Raw genomic sequence first — 13,400 nt, forward strand, 5'->3', positions numbered from 1 at the left:
TCTGTGAAACCATCATCACAATCAAGATATTATCCATCATCCCCCTAAACTTCGTGTCTCTTTGTAATCCCTCTTTTCTGCCTCTTTCTGACCCCACTCCTATCCGCTAGCAACCGCCCATGTACTCTCTGTCACTATGTATTAGTTTGCATTTTCCAGAATGTTATATAAATGGAATCATACGGTTCTGGCTTCTTTCACTTGGCAGAATTATTCTGAGATTCATCCATGCTGTTGCATTTATCAATAGTTTACTTTTTTATTGCTCAGTACTATTCCTTCGTATGGATCAATCACGACTGGTTTATCCATTCACTTGTTGATAGACATTTGGATTGTTTCCAGTTTATGGCTATTACAAATAGAGCTGCTATGAGCATTTGTGTACAAGTCTTTGTAAGAACATATGCTTTTTTCCCTCTTGGGTAAATAGCTAGGAATGGAAGGCTGGCTTTGTTTAGCATTTTAAGAAATTGTCAAAATGTTTTCAAAGCTGCCGAACCATTTTATGATTCCACCAGAGACAGGAGTATGGGGCTGAGGTAACAAATGGTCCCCTTCACCATCCTCGGATGAGTTAATGACAGTAACCATCAGCTCACCGTATAGGCCTAATCAGGAACTGTCCGTGCTAAAATGTGTCTAGTTCTCTTTAGTCAGATTCCTTTGAGAGTGTGATTAAGCTCACGGTCAGTGTGGCGTGTAGGACAGGACACACATGGACAATTGCTAGGCAGGAATCGCCCACGCTGGAAAGGGCGATGGCCTGAAAAAAAACGACCGCAGTGTGGCTGGCGCCTGTAGTCCCAGCTACTCGGGAGGCTGAGGCAGGAGAATGGCGTGAACCCGGGAGGCGGAGCTTGCAGTGAACCGAGATCGCGCCACTGCACTCCAGCCTGGGCGACAGAGCGAGACTCCGTCTCAAAAAAAAAAAACAAACAAAAAAACAAAACAAAACAAAAAACGACCGCAGTTGGGATGGAAAGGGGAGGGTTGAAGTTCAGACATATTGAAGTTAGAATGGTTGGGACTTGGTAAGAGGGGAGAGAGGACAATGCCTAGGGTTTAGTGACCAGGTGATGGTGGTGCAAGCAGAGGGGAGGAGTGGGTTGGCGGGAGGAAAAAGAGGTTATTTTTGGTTTGTCACCTGTGAGTTGCCTACTGGACACAAAGATGAAGCTGTCGGGAAAGTGATGCTAAGTGTACACGTCTGCGTGGAGATCCAGACTTCTGGTGCAACATCTAGGTTTAGGTGAAGTATTAGAAGCAGTTGTAGCCAACAAATTCGTATCTTTCAGAGCAATCATTTCTACACCTTACGAAAAGCACCGAATCCGTGGTCTCCCCCACACAGACATGACCAGAACATGTGCGATGACGTCAGCCTTTTTGACTAGTCTCCTACTCACTCAATTCTGCGCAGGCGTATGGCGCATGCGCACCATCCCCTACTGCCGCCGCTCCCTACTCTGGGGGTTGGGACTACCTCCCTTTCCGCGGGCCCCGCCCAGGCGGCTGCCCGTGACGTGCCTGGGCGCGGGGAACTGAAAGCCGGAAGGGGCAAGACGGGTTCAGTTCGTCATGGGGCTGTTTGGAAAGACCCAGGAGAAGCCGCCCAAAGAACTGGTAAGGGCTACGGCGGCGGCAGATAAGCGGGTGGATCTGTGTGGGGCGTACTGAAGTTGGTAAATGACAGGACACTCTTCTCCCCACCGCCTGCCCGATACCGCCCGGCCCCCATTTCCGGGGACTCCCACTCGACAGGGGGGCCGGAGGAAGAGTCTTTAGGAGTCGGCTGTGGGACGCGAGAGCTCCTGTTGCCATGGCTCTCGAACAGGTAGCCGAGGGTGGATGAAGAGTTTCTCCACCTCGCCACTGAGCGCGTAGGCAGCGACACCGTCCTGGCCTCGGAAACCCCTTCCCCCTGCGCGCGTTGGTACGACCCGCCCGGAACCTTTTCCCAGCGTAGGCCCCACCCCTCCAGCCCGGCTGCGGACCACCCGGAGAACCTTCTCCTGCCCGGAGCGTTGTTTGGAGCGGGCCGGATCGCGTCTGCCGGAGGAGCCGTCTGTTCTCCGTTCTCCCTGTTGTGTTGAAAAAGAGGCTCAGTTTCCTCTTTCCCCAGCCCTTGTGTTGACCCTAGGCACATATGGTAGCGGGGCAGGGACTCGACCCAGAAGAATGTTACAGAAGATAGCTCTGGACCCGGCTTCAAACTCTCGTTACCTATTAATTGAGATAATATTGGGAGGCAAACAGTTGAAAATGCCCTGCAGTCAGTCAACCTAAGTTTGAATCCTGCCTTCCCACATCTCAGCTCTGTGATCTCTGGAAAGTTCACTTCTCAGTGCCTTCTCGTCTGTGAAGCCAGAATAATAGTAGTGTCACCTCAGAGTAATTGAAGATTCAGGGATGTAAAGTTTTCATATTGGTAGTTAGGGCTAATTCTTTAAATACGGCACAGCCTTGCTACTCAAATGCCAACCAGCAGCATCAACATCACCTGGGAGCTTGTTAAATCTCGGGCCCCACTCCAGACCCACTGAGTCAGATTTTGAATTCTGACAAGCTCCCTAATGATTAGTGTGCACATCAGTGCTTTGAGAAGCACTGCTCTGCAACACCTAGGCTTGTCCAAAATGGAAAAAAAAATCCTGAAATCCTTTAATAAATGATCTTACCTGTTCAGCTCTAGCAGGCACATTTTAAAAACTAATCTTATGCATCTTGCAATTCCTGGCACATAATGTGCGTTAATGTAAATTTGTTGTTGTTGTTGTTAAAGGCCCTAGAACAGTAGACACTCATTATTTTCGTCAGGAAACTTACTCAGTTTTGCTCCTTGGTAAAATAAAAATTGTGGCGCTTAAATGAAATAACGTATAACATCACTTTGGAAACTATAGAACATTATATAGATGCACATTTTGTGACATCTGTATATTCTAAGATTCTTGTTATTGTAGAAGTGTGGTAGGGAGAGATTATTTGTTGCCTTCAGTGTTTGGCCTTGGCATTGCCATTCGTAAATTGAGATAAGATTATGGAGAAGCAAAAAAGATGCTGGGGAAATGGTTGCTTTATTGTTTAAACTAGTCTCTAGTATATGTACTACTATACTACTCTAGTATATTGTACACTTAGATTGTTTTTAAATGATAAATTGCTAAGAACACGATGTTGGTACACTCTTCAGTAGGGTAATCTACCTGAGAAAGCTGATTGACACTGGAAGATGGCAGGGTTGAAGCATGAGATTGGTTTTTAAAACTATGCTTGCCAGAGCCGAACAGGTAAGATCATTTATTGAATAAAAAATTTTAGTTTTTTTCCCCCCATTATGGACAAGTCTGGGTATTGTAGAGCAGTGCTTCTCAAGCATTAGTGTGCACACTAATCATTAGGGATCTTGTCAGAATTCAAAATCTGATTCAGTGGGTCTTGGATAGGGTCTGAGATTTCTAATAAGCTCCCAGGTGATGTTGATGCTGCTGGTCTACACTTGAGTAGCAAGATTGTAGAGTGAATTAAGATTAGCCCTAACTACCACCACCTTTAGCTAACATATTGAACCAGGCATTGTGTTAAGCACTCTGCAATGTTATGAGGTAGGAACTGTTATTGTCTCCACTTTACAGGTGGCAACTGAGGCATACAGTATTTAGGTAATTTGCCCAAGGTCATACAGTTTGTGAATTACAGCACCAGAGGTTAGGTATTCTAAGGCCTATACTTAGAATTATCATGCCATTTATACTACCTCCCAAAGAGGGATTATAAAGGTGAAATAAGAAGCCAAAGAACTTAACTTCTAGCAAGTAAGATACACATTTTAAGAGCTGGTTTGGATAGGGCACCTGATATGGTTTGGATCTGTGTCCCCGCCAAATCTCATGTCAAATTGTCATCCCCAGTGTTGGAGGTGGGACCTGGTATGAGGTGATTGGATCATGGGAGCAGATTTCCCATGAGTGGTTTAGCACTATCACCCTTGGTACTGTCCTTGAGATAGTGAGTTCTCATGAGATCTGGTTGTTTAAAAGTGTGTAGCACCTTCTCCCTCATTCTCTCTTGCTCCTGCCATGTAAGATGCCTATTTCTTTGCCTTCCCCCATGATTGGAAGCTTCCTGAGGCCTCCCTAAAAGCAGAAGCTGCTGTGCTTCCTGTACAGTCTGCAGAACCGTGAGCCAGTTAAACCTCTTTCTTTTTTTTTTTTTTTAAATTATACTTTAAGTTCTGGGTTACATGTGCAGAACGTGCAGTTTTGTTACATACGTACACGTGCTGTGGTGGTTTGCTGCACCCATCAACTGGTCACCTGCATTAGGTATTTCTGCTAATGTTATCCCTCCCCAACCCCCAACCCCTGACAGGCCCCGGTGTGTAATGATCCCCTCCCTGTGTCCATGTGTTCTCATTGTTCAATTCCCACTTATGAGTGAGAACATGCGGTGTTTGGTTTTCTGATCTTGTGATAGTTTGCTGAGAATGATGTTTTCCAGCTTCATCCATGTCCCTGCAAAGGACGTGAACTCATCCTTTTTTATGGCTTCATAGTATTCCATGGTGCCACATTTTCTTAATCCAGTCTATCATTGATGGACATTTGGGTTGGTTCCAAGTCTTTGCTATTGTGAATAGTGCCGCAATAATTTTTTTTTTTTTTTTTTGAGATGGAGTCTCACTCTGTCACCCAGGCAGTGCAGTGGCGCGATCTCAGCTCACTGCAACCTCCGCCTCCTGGGTTCAAGGGATTCTCCTGCCTCAGTCTCCTGAGTAGCTGGGACTACAGGCGCGTGCCACCACATCTGGCTAATTTTTTGTGTGTTTAGTAGAGACAGAGTTTCACCGTGTTAGCCAGGATGGTCTTGATCTCCTGACCTCGTGATCTGCCCACCTTGGCCTCCGAAAGTCTGGGATTACAGGTGTAAGCCACCGCGCCCGGCCCTCTTTTCTTTTTATGAATTACCCAGCCTCAGGTATTTCTTTATAGCAATGTAAGAACCGACTAATACAGTACCACATACACAGGTATAGGAGTTCAGTGGTTGGAGTGATTATCTCCAGGCTGAGATGATCAGAAACAGTTTGACCTTTCACTGTCATGTGTTCTTGACTATTTAGTAGGATTTTTAGTGTTAGATGATCCACTTTATCTGGTGCTGGAGATACCCAGCCCAAGGTTTTCTTCAAGTTCCTCCTCAGTTCTTCAAGATACCCCTTCAGTTTTGATGATATGTTTTAGTTTGTGAGAAGAATGTCCATCCACTTTAGGGTCAGCTTCTACCAAGTGCCAGGCTTTCTCTCACACCTGTGACTTGTGAACAAAGAAAGTGTTTTGTCACCAGCTGTGGTTACTTAGCATTAGTCTGTAATTCAAGAAGGTGCCAATAAAGCAGGGATGGTGTATTAGTCAGGGTTTTCCAGAGAAGTAGAACCAATAGGATGGATAGATAGATAGGTAGTTGAGAGGGAATTTAATATGGAAATTGACTGGGGATTATGAAGGCTGAGAAGTACTATCATATGCTGTCTGTAAGCTGGAGACCCAGAGAAGCCAGTGGTGTAGCTCAGTCCAGGGTTGAAGGCCAGAGAACCTAGTGAGTTGGGGTAGCACTGATGGAAGTCCCAGAGTCCAGAGAGTAGAGAACCTACAGTTCTGATGTCTAAGAGCAGGAGACGGGTATCCCAGATGCAGAAGAGAGCAAGAATTTGCCTTTCTTCTGCCTTTTTGTTATGTCCAGACCCTCAACTGATTGGATGGTGCCCACTTACATTGGGTGTGGGCTGATCTTCTTTAGTTCACTGATTGAAATGCCAGTCTCTTCCAGAAACACCCTCATAGACGTATTCAGAAATAGTGCTTTACCAGCTATCTGGGTATCCCTCAACCCAGCTGAGGAGATACCTAAAATTAACCATCACAGATGGGAAATACTTTTTTCTCTGTAGAACTGCTGATGCACTGATAAAGTATTGAGAGCTGTGTATGAATAAGAAGCCAAGTAATGTTAGTTTGGCTTTTTTTTTCTTTTAAGGGAGAAAGAAAATACTTAAGAGGCCAAGTGAAGGAAATTTTCAAAGATAAGAAAATGTTGGCAGAAATGGAAGGGGCATTAGAGAGAGAGGGAATTGACTAAATGCTGTAGTCTCAGCTGGGCAGTTTTTGAGTTGGGATAAACTTACAAGACAGCTCCTTCTGTTGGGGGCTGAAAGATGCAGGCAGGTGGGTCTGGGTCCTGGCACAGGATAAGCAGAGGCCAGGTGTAGTCATATCACACCATCATGGTTGTCACACATGGTACCATTTAGGCCATGGTGACAGGTCAATTCGGGCAAGTAAGATACATTATGGGTGGTATCTCCAGAGCTCTGATATAATATGCAGCATGCAGTGGGTGCTAAGTAAATATTTGTTAAATGATGAGTGAGTATCAGAATAAGGTTTAGTAGGGTTTAAGGTCAGGTAGTCCCAAGGTGAGCAATGTTTCAAGGAACTCTCTAGGGAAACATTAACTATGTTAGGAGCCTCTACAGACTAAAATCTTTGCCCCTGCACAAACTGTGGTGGAGACATTTTAGTGGTGAACCTATTCTGTTTTAAACGATGCAAGTAAAGACCAGACTGGGCCTGCTGAGGATGAGGATGCCTTAAAATCCATTTAGAAACCCGTAACAATCTTTGGTGGGAATCAGGAGGACATGGAATTCTGCTGGAAAGAGATTCTTCTCTTAGACTTGAGGTTCTGCTGGGAAAATTGTTCTGTCTTACTTAGGGACTTCACTAATTTAGTCTTGGGGTAGAGTGCCCCCTTCCATGGCATCAGAATTCTTAAATCGTATGACTTATGTTCTTAGACTGGGTCATGACTCATGGTTGTGGGATTCTATCAGAAAAGGGAAGAAAATGAGAAAGGGAGATGGAGTTCATACAACAAATATCGAGTGATTTTGGTGTGCATTGGATTGGAATAAGGTTTACAAAAATAAGACACTAGATGACTTCAAAGAATATAGTTTACTGGAGGAGACTGACATGTAAATAAACACTGTAGGGAGATAGGAGCAATAATTTAAGTATGTACAAAGTCTTTGATGCCATAGTGGAGGGAGTGATTATTCAGAATGGGGAACGGAAGCTGGTCAGGGAGGGTCTCGGTCTTGTCACAAGTGGCATTCACCAGGTGGACGGTAGGTATAGGATCAGGAAAGGGGAGGCATCCCTAGCAAAGTGAACTGAATATGCAGGGTTTAGAAGTGTGGAACATATGTTAGAGGAACTAGGGAAAAAATTCAGAATGTTTGGAGGATGAAATGCTATTCTGAGTGGAATGCAAGAGGAGTGATGGTAGTGGTAAGATGTAACATTGGAGAGGTAGGTAGAGGGCAGATTAATAAAGGTCTATGTGTCATGCCTACTAAAGATGGGGAGCAATCAGAACAGTGGGTTAGGGCATGAACTAGAAGGAAGAGATTTAGGTAGGGAGGCCGGTTAGTGGCCCAGGTGATAGATGATGTGAGCCTTAGAATGGCAATGGGAATGGAGAGGATAGGATGAGTTTTAGAAATATTTAGCATAGATACTCAGAATTTGCTGAACTACTGCATGTGGGATGAGTGCAAAGATGATTCTTAGGTTTCTGTTTAACCCTACACCAGTCAAACCTGTTCATCCCCCTGAATGGCAGTGCCATGAGCTGAAATGGGGAGAATTCAGGAAAGGAGCAAGTTTGTTGGGAATGGTGATAGTGGAGGAGAAGGAGCTAGAGCTCAGTTTTGGACAGAATTTCAGAGATGAGAGAAGATAGACACAGGGAAATTCTGGAAGAATATTTTTCTCTTCTGCTTTGTGTCCTCAGCAAAATTGTAAACTTAAGAGCAAGGATTATGTTTCTGTTTATTCTCTATCATCCACTGGGCTGGCATAATGTTGAACTTTCTCAGGAAGAGTAAAGAGCTCGTCAGGTACTTGTTTCATGGACAGGAGTAGGGATGGTGTTCCGGGTCCGACCCGCAGATCCTGGCCAAACGACGGATGAAAGAATACACTCAGACCCAGGTATCCAGTGAAAAAGCGGGCTAGCGGACCAGGCTGCTCACAGACCCCGAGGAGGGTGTTGTAGCAACCGCGGCCCTGACAAGCTGGCGCTGCGAGTATTTATTCAGTACAGATGTAATGACAAAGGCTTTGAGTCAACACACTTGTGGGTAATTAACATGGTCCCTCCCCCCCTTCCCCGAGAGAGCAGTCCTGCTGGCGGATGATTAAAGGCCAGGTTCCGAGGCCTAAGTAAACTAACTTATCTAGATCAGTTTCTTTACATCCCCTTACATCTCCCAGGTAAGAGAATCTGGCTGCCTTCAGCCAAATCCTTTTCTGAAGCTTTTGTAAAAACCTCCCGACCTTCCATGAAGCTTTGCATCTTTTTACAATTTTTCCCACCACCCTGACCGATCTCCTACAATGGTGAGAGAAAACACCTGGACATTTGAAATCTAGCATGATTGAGCTGATACATACTCAGCTGACAGTGACAGGAATAGGCAGATTTTGATCTAAGGTCACTTGTATTTGTTGCTTTTGGCTGATTTCTAGTTTTATGTATATTTTAGATTGTCTTGAAAGATATGCAAAATCCTAGATTGCCTCCAGGAGAGGAGCTAGGTAGCTGAGGGTCAAAAATGGGAGGGAAACTTTTCACTATTTGCCTTTCTATAGCTGTTGAATTTGTACCATTAAAATGTATTATCTAGTCTGAAATTATCTTAAAAATGTTTTCTGGAGTCAGTAGTTATTTTCCTACTTTAAATTGATTTTATGTATTTCTGTATTTTAAGGATTTGCTTGTTATATTTTTCCAGTCCTTTAATTTCGCTCTTAAATATGTAAAAAAATCTTTAACATTTTAAATTAAAAAACAGAGGATAACATATCCATTGCAGTAGGCTGAAAAAGCTCCCCACCCCCAAAGAGATCAGATCCTAATCCCTGGAACCTATTTATGTTCCTTATTTGGAAAAAGAGTCCTTGCAGGTATGAATAAATTAAGGTTCTTGAGATGGGGAGTTATTCAGGTGGCTCGTAAATGCAATCACCTGTATCCTTATAAGAGGGATTTAGAGGGAGATTTGACATACACAGAAGAGAAGGCAATGTGAGGATGGAGCAGAGACAGCACTGAAGATGCTGGCCTTGAAGATTGGATGGTGAGACTGCAAACTAAGGAATGCTGGTAGCCATTAAAAGTTGGAAGGCAAGAAATGGATTCTTCCCTAGATCCACTGGAGGAAGCATGGCCTTCCTGCTACCTTGATTTTGGCTTAGTGATACTCAGATTTCTGGCTTTAGAACTGTGAAACAGTACATTTATTATTTATTTATTTATTTATTTTGAGATGGAGTCTTGCTCTGTCGCCAGGCTGGAGTGCAGTGGTGTGATCTCGGCTCACTGCAGTCTCCACCTCCTGGGTTCAGTTGATTCTCATTTATGTTTTAAGTACTTTGTTATGGCAGCCTCAGGAAACAATACACTTATATACATGCTTACTCTCTTTATTGCATTTTCTTACATTAGCACACAGAGTGACAGTCACTGTCGTAAATTTGGTATGATTTCTTTCTGCTCAGTATTGTTTGTATATTTTGAAAATGAAGTTTATTCATACCAATATATGTAGATGTATTTCATGTATTTTAACTTCATGGAATTTGATTGTATAAATCTATGACAACATATTAGTTCTAAGGCCGGGAGCGGTGGCTCATGCCTGTAATCCCAGCACTTTGGGAGGCTGGGGCGAGCAGATCACTTGAGGTCAGGAGTTCAAGACCAGCCTGGCCAACATAGTGAAACCCCGTCTGTACTAAAAAATACAAAAATTAGCTGGTTGTGGTGGCAGGCACCTGTAATCCCAGCTACTCTGGAGGCCGAGGCAGGAGAATTGCTTGAACCCAGGAGGCAGAGGTTGCAGTGAGCCGAGATCACCCACTGCACTCTAGCCTGGGCGACAGAGCGGGACTCCATCTCAAAAAAAAAAAAAAAAAAATACACACACACACACACACACACACACACATTTATTCTATTGATGGACTTCTAGATTGTTTTCTTGTGTAATAAAACAATCCAATGAACATTCTAATACCTGTATGCTTGTGTATTTGTGAGAGAGTTTCTTTAGGCTATGTACAAGGGAAATTTTTGGATCTTAGGATATGACTTCTTTGTACAAAAATACTGCCAAATTGGTTTCTAAAGGGATTGAACTGATTTGTACATTCATCAGCAATATATGAAAGTTGCTTGTCTTTATATGCTTCTCTAGCACTTGTTATTAACTGAATTTTTGACTTTTGCCAGTCTTAGAGGAATGAAATGAATATCAGGCTTTTTCCTGATTACCAGTGAGATTGAACATCTTTATCTTCTCCAGTTATGTGACTTGTCATTTCATTATTGTGTATATTATCATAAAGACTTTGTCAAGTTTAATTTCTTCTTGAAATAGAACACCTATGAAATGCCAAGTACTTTATTTTAAAGTTTTATTATGAAAATTTTTAAATTTTTAGAAAAGTAGAGGTAATAGCAGTGGTTAGTACATTTGAGTTGCTATCACAAAATACTACAAGCTGAGTAATTTATAAACAATAGATATTTATTTTCTACAGTTATGGAGACCAGGAAGTCTGTGATTAAGGCGCTGACAGGTACAGTGTCTGGTGAGGGCACTGCTTTTTGGTTCATAGATGGTGTCTTCTTGCTGTCCTCACATGGTTGAAGGGGCAAAAGAGCTACCTTGGGCCTATTTTATAAGGGCATTAATTCCATTCCTAAGGGACCTAATAACCTCTCAAAAGGCACCGCCTCCTGATACTGTCACTTTGAGGATTAGGATTTCAACATACGAATTTGGGGACATGCACCAACATTCATACCACAGCAGATAGTACAGTGAAAACCTGTATAATCAAATGTTGATAGCACTTTGCTATTATTTGATATATATTTTTCAGCTCGGTCAGTTTGAAGTAGATTATAAATATAACACATTTTGCAACATTTCATATTGCATCTCTGGAATATATGGAAATTCTGTATAACAAAAATACCTTCATATCATTGAATATCTAGTCCATATTTAAATTTTCCCAGGTGTTCCCAGTATGTCTTTTATAACTTTTTAAAACTTAGGATTCAGCGAGGCTTGTGTTTGGCTGTTACTTGATTTTATTTAAAAATCTGCTGTTTGGGGTCGGGCGCGGTGGCTCACACCTATAATTCCAGCACTTTGGGAGGCCGAGGCGGGTGGAACATGAGGTCAGGAGATTGAGATCATCCTGGCCAACATGGTGAAACCCCATCTCTACTAAAAATACAAAAATTAGCTGGGCGTGGTGGCGTGCACCTATAATCCCAGCTACTCGGGAGGCTGAGGCAGGAGAATCGCTTTAACCAGGGAGTCGGAGGTTGCAGTGAGCCTAGATTGTGCCACTGCACTCCAGGCTGGCGACAGAGCAAGACTCCATCTCAATAAATAAATAAATAAATATCCCCTGCTTTCTACTTATAGCATTGTAAGAATAAAGACTCGTTTGTAAAATAGGGCATTTGTTTTGTAGAATGCTCCTTGTTATGGTTTTGTCTGTGTCTTGTGGTTAGCGCTTTTTTTTTTCCTCCAACTTTTAAGTTCAAGGGTGTATGTGCAGGATGTGCCGGTTTGTTACATAGGTAAACATGTGCCATGGTGGTTTGCCGCGCACATCATCCCATCACCTAGGTATTAAGCCCAGTATCCATTAGCTGTTCTTCCTGATGCTGTTCCTCCCCCACCATCCCCCCTCAAGCTGCCCCCACCTGATCCCCACCCCCGGCTGACAGGCTCCAGTGTGTGTTGTTGCCCTCCATGTGCCCATGTGTTCTCATCATTCAGCTCCCACTTATAAGCGAGAACATGCAGTGTTTGGTTTTCTGATCCTGCATTAGTTTGCTGAGGATAATGGCTTCTAGCTCCTTCCATGTCCCTACAAAGGACATGATCTTGTTCCTTTTGTGGTTAGCTTTTTTCTCTACCCCCTGTATTTTCTATGAAATGGAAGTTGGATCTAAGTTTGATAAGATCCAGGTTAAACAATTTTAGCAAGAATGCCTCACAGGTAACCTGTGTGATTCATAGTGTATCACATCAGGAGGCATATAATGTCTGTCTTGTAATTAATGATGCTAATAACTTTGGCCACCTGGTTGAGGTAGTGACACACCAGATCTTTACATTATGTTTTCCTTTTTATGCTAGTAACTAACCTGAGGGGTGATATTTTAGCACCATGTGAATGTCCAGTTCTTCAGTAATCCTTCACTTAGACACATTAACATTTATAGGTGTCCCTTTCCTGAACCAGCTATTCTATAAGGGTTTTTAGAGTGGTGATTTTTCTAATTCTCTGATTTCTTTTTCACTTTTAGCTGGCAGTCTTCTATAAAGATCTGTCCCTTATTAGCTGGGGCTATTTGGTTACCTTGACATAGAGTTTCTATTGAAAATGCAGGATAAGTGCTTAATGCTTTTTATTTAATTGCTAATATTTAGAATAAAGAATTGGTATAATAATATCCGGTAGTATCAACTGCATTCTCTCTCCACCCGTTCCTCTCAGAAGCACCATTTTGGACTCATGGATTTTTATATATTTAGTGTGTTATAGTCCTAACCATTATTCTGTTTGATACTGAAAAACTTATACATTTGGTCAGTGGGAGCTATTTCAAGCCAGTTCCTATCTGCTTTTAGCATAACTTTACTAATCTTTGAATACTTCCTTGTTTTCTAGCATATATCCTGATTTGTGAATTCGTAGCCTGAGACCTGAAATCGGCCATTTCTCCAAGATGCAGTAGTTTCTTTTAGCAGGAATGATATTTAGATACCAAAATTTGAGTGCGCATGATGCTTCTTGCTACTCGAGTATCCCTGCTTCTAAGCCTTTTTATGGAACAGAACTAGGAAACATGTTCTTTAAAAAATCATGAAGGTGTTTATAGACTAAGTTGCTTTGAACCAACCCTTTGCCAAAAATAACTAAAAAAGCTAAACAAAAAGTGTAACTATTTGAAATCACTGAAAGCTACCAGGGCAGTGAGAAATTGCAAAATCAAGATCTCAGCAAAGAGGGAAGCTCAGTTACATGAACCCAATCATTTGGGACTACCTTCCCCCTAAAGAGATCCTCTAATTCCTAATGCAGTGGGTGACAAATAGAATTTGAGTAGAGTTTTTGACAAACCCTGTGGTTGGGGAGTATAAAAATTGGAGTTCATGGCCGGGCATGGTGGCTCACACCTGTAATCCCAGCACTTTGGGAGGCCGAGGTGGGCAGATCCCCTGAGGTCAGTTGTTT

The 13,400-nt window shown here is 42.8% G+C and overlaps 1 protein-coding gene across 2 annotated transcripts in view; it reads left to right on the forward strand.

Annotated features, from left to right (window-relative positions):
* Positions 1-1,411: 1,411 nt before the first annotated feature.
* Positions 1,412-13,400, forward strand: part of CHMP3 (charged multivesicular body protein 3) — a 60,373-nt gene continuing 48,384 nt past the window's right edge. Inside the window, exon 1 of one of the 2 annotated variants that reach the window (XM_001138427.7) lies at positions 1,412-1,626. In XM_001138427.7, the coding sequence (XP_001138427.1) occupies positions 1,582-1,626 (45 nt within the window). In that variant the 5' untranslated portion in view covers positions 1,412-1,581. Of the gene's footprint in view, positions 1,627-3,257; positions 3,294-13,400 lie in introns of those variants that run through there. The other variant, XM_016948907.4, reaches the window with a different exon arrangement.

Source organism: Pan troglodytes, chromosome 12 (assembly GCF_028858775.2).
Source record: "Pan troglodytes isolate AG18354 chromosome 12, NHGRI_mPanTro3-v2.0_pri, whole genome shotgun sequence".
NCBI lineage: Eukaryota > Metazoa > Chordata > Mammalia > Primates > Hominidae > Pan > Pan troglodytes.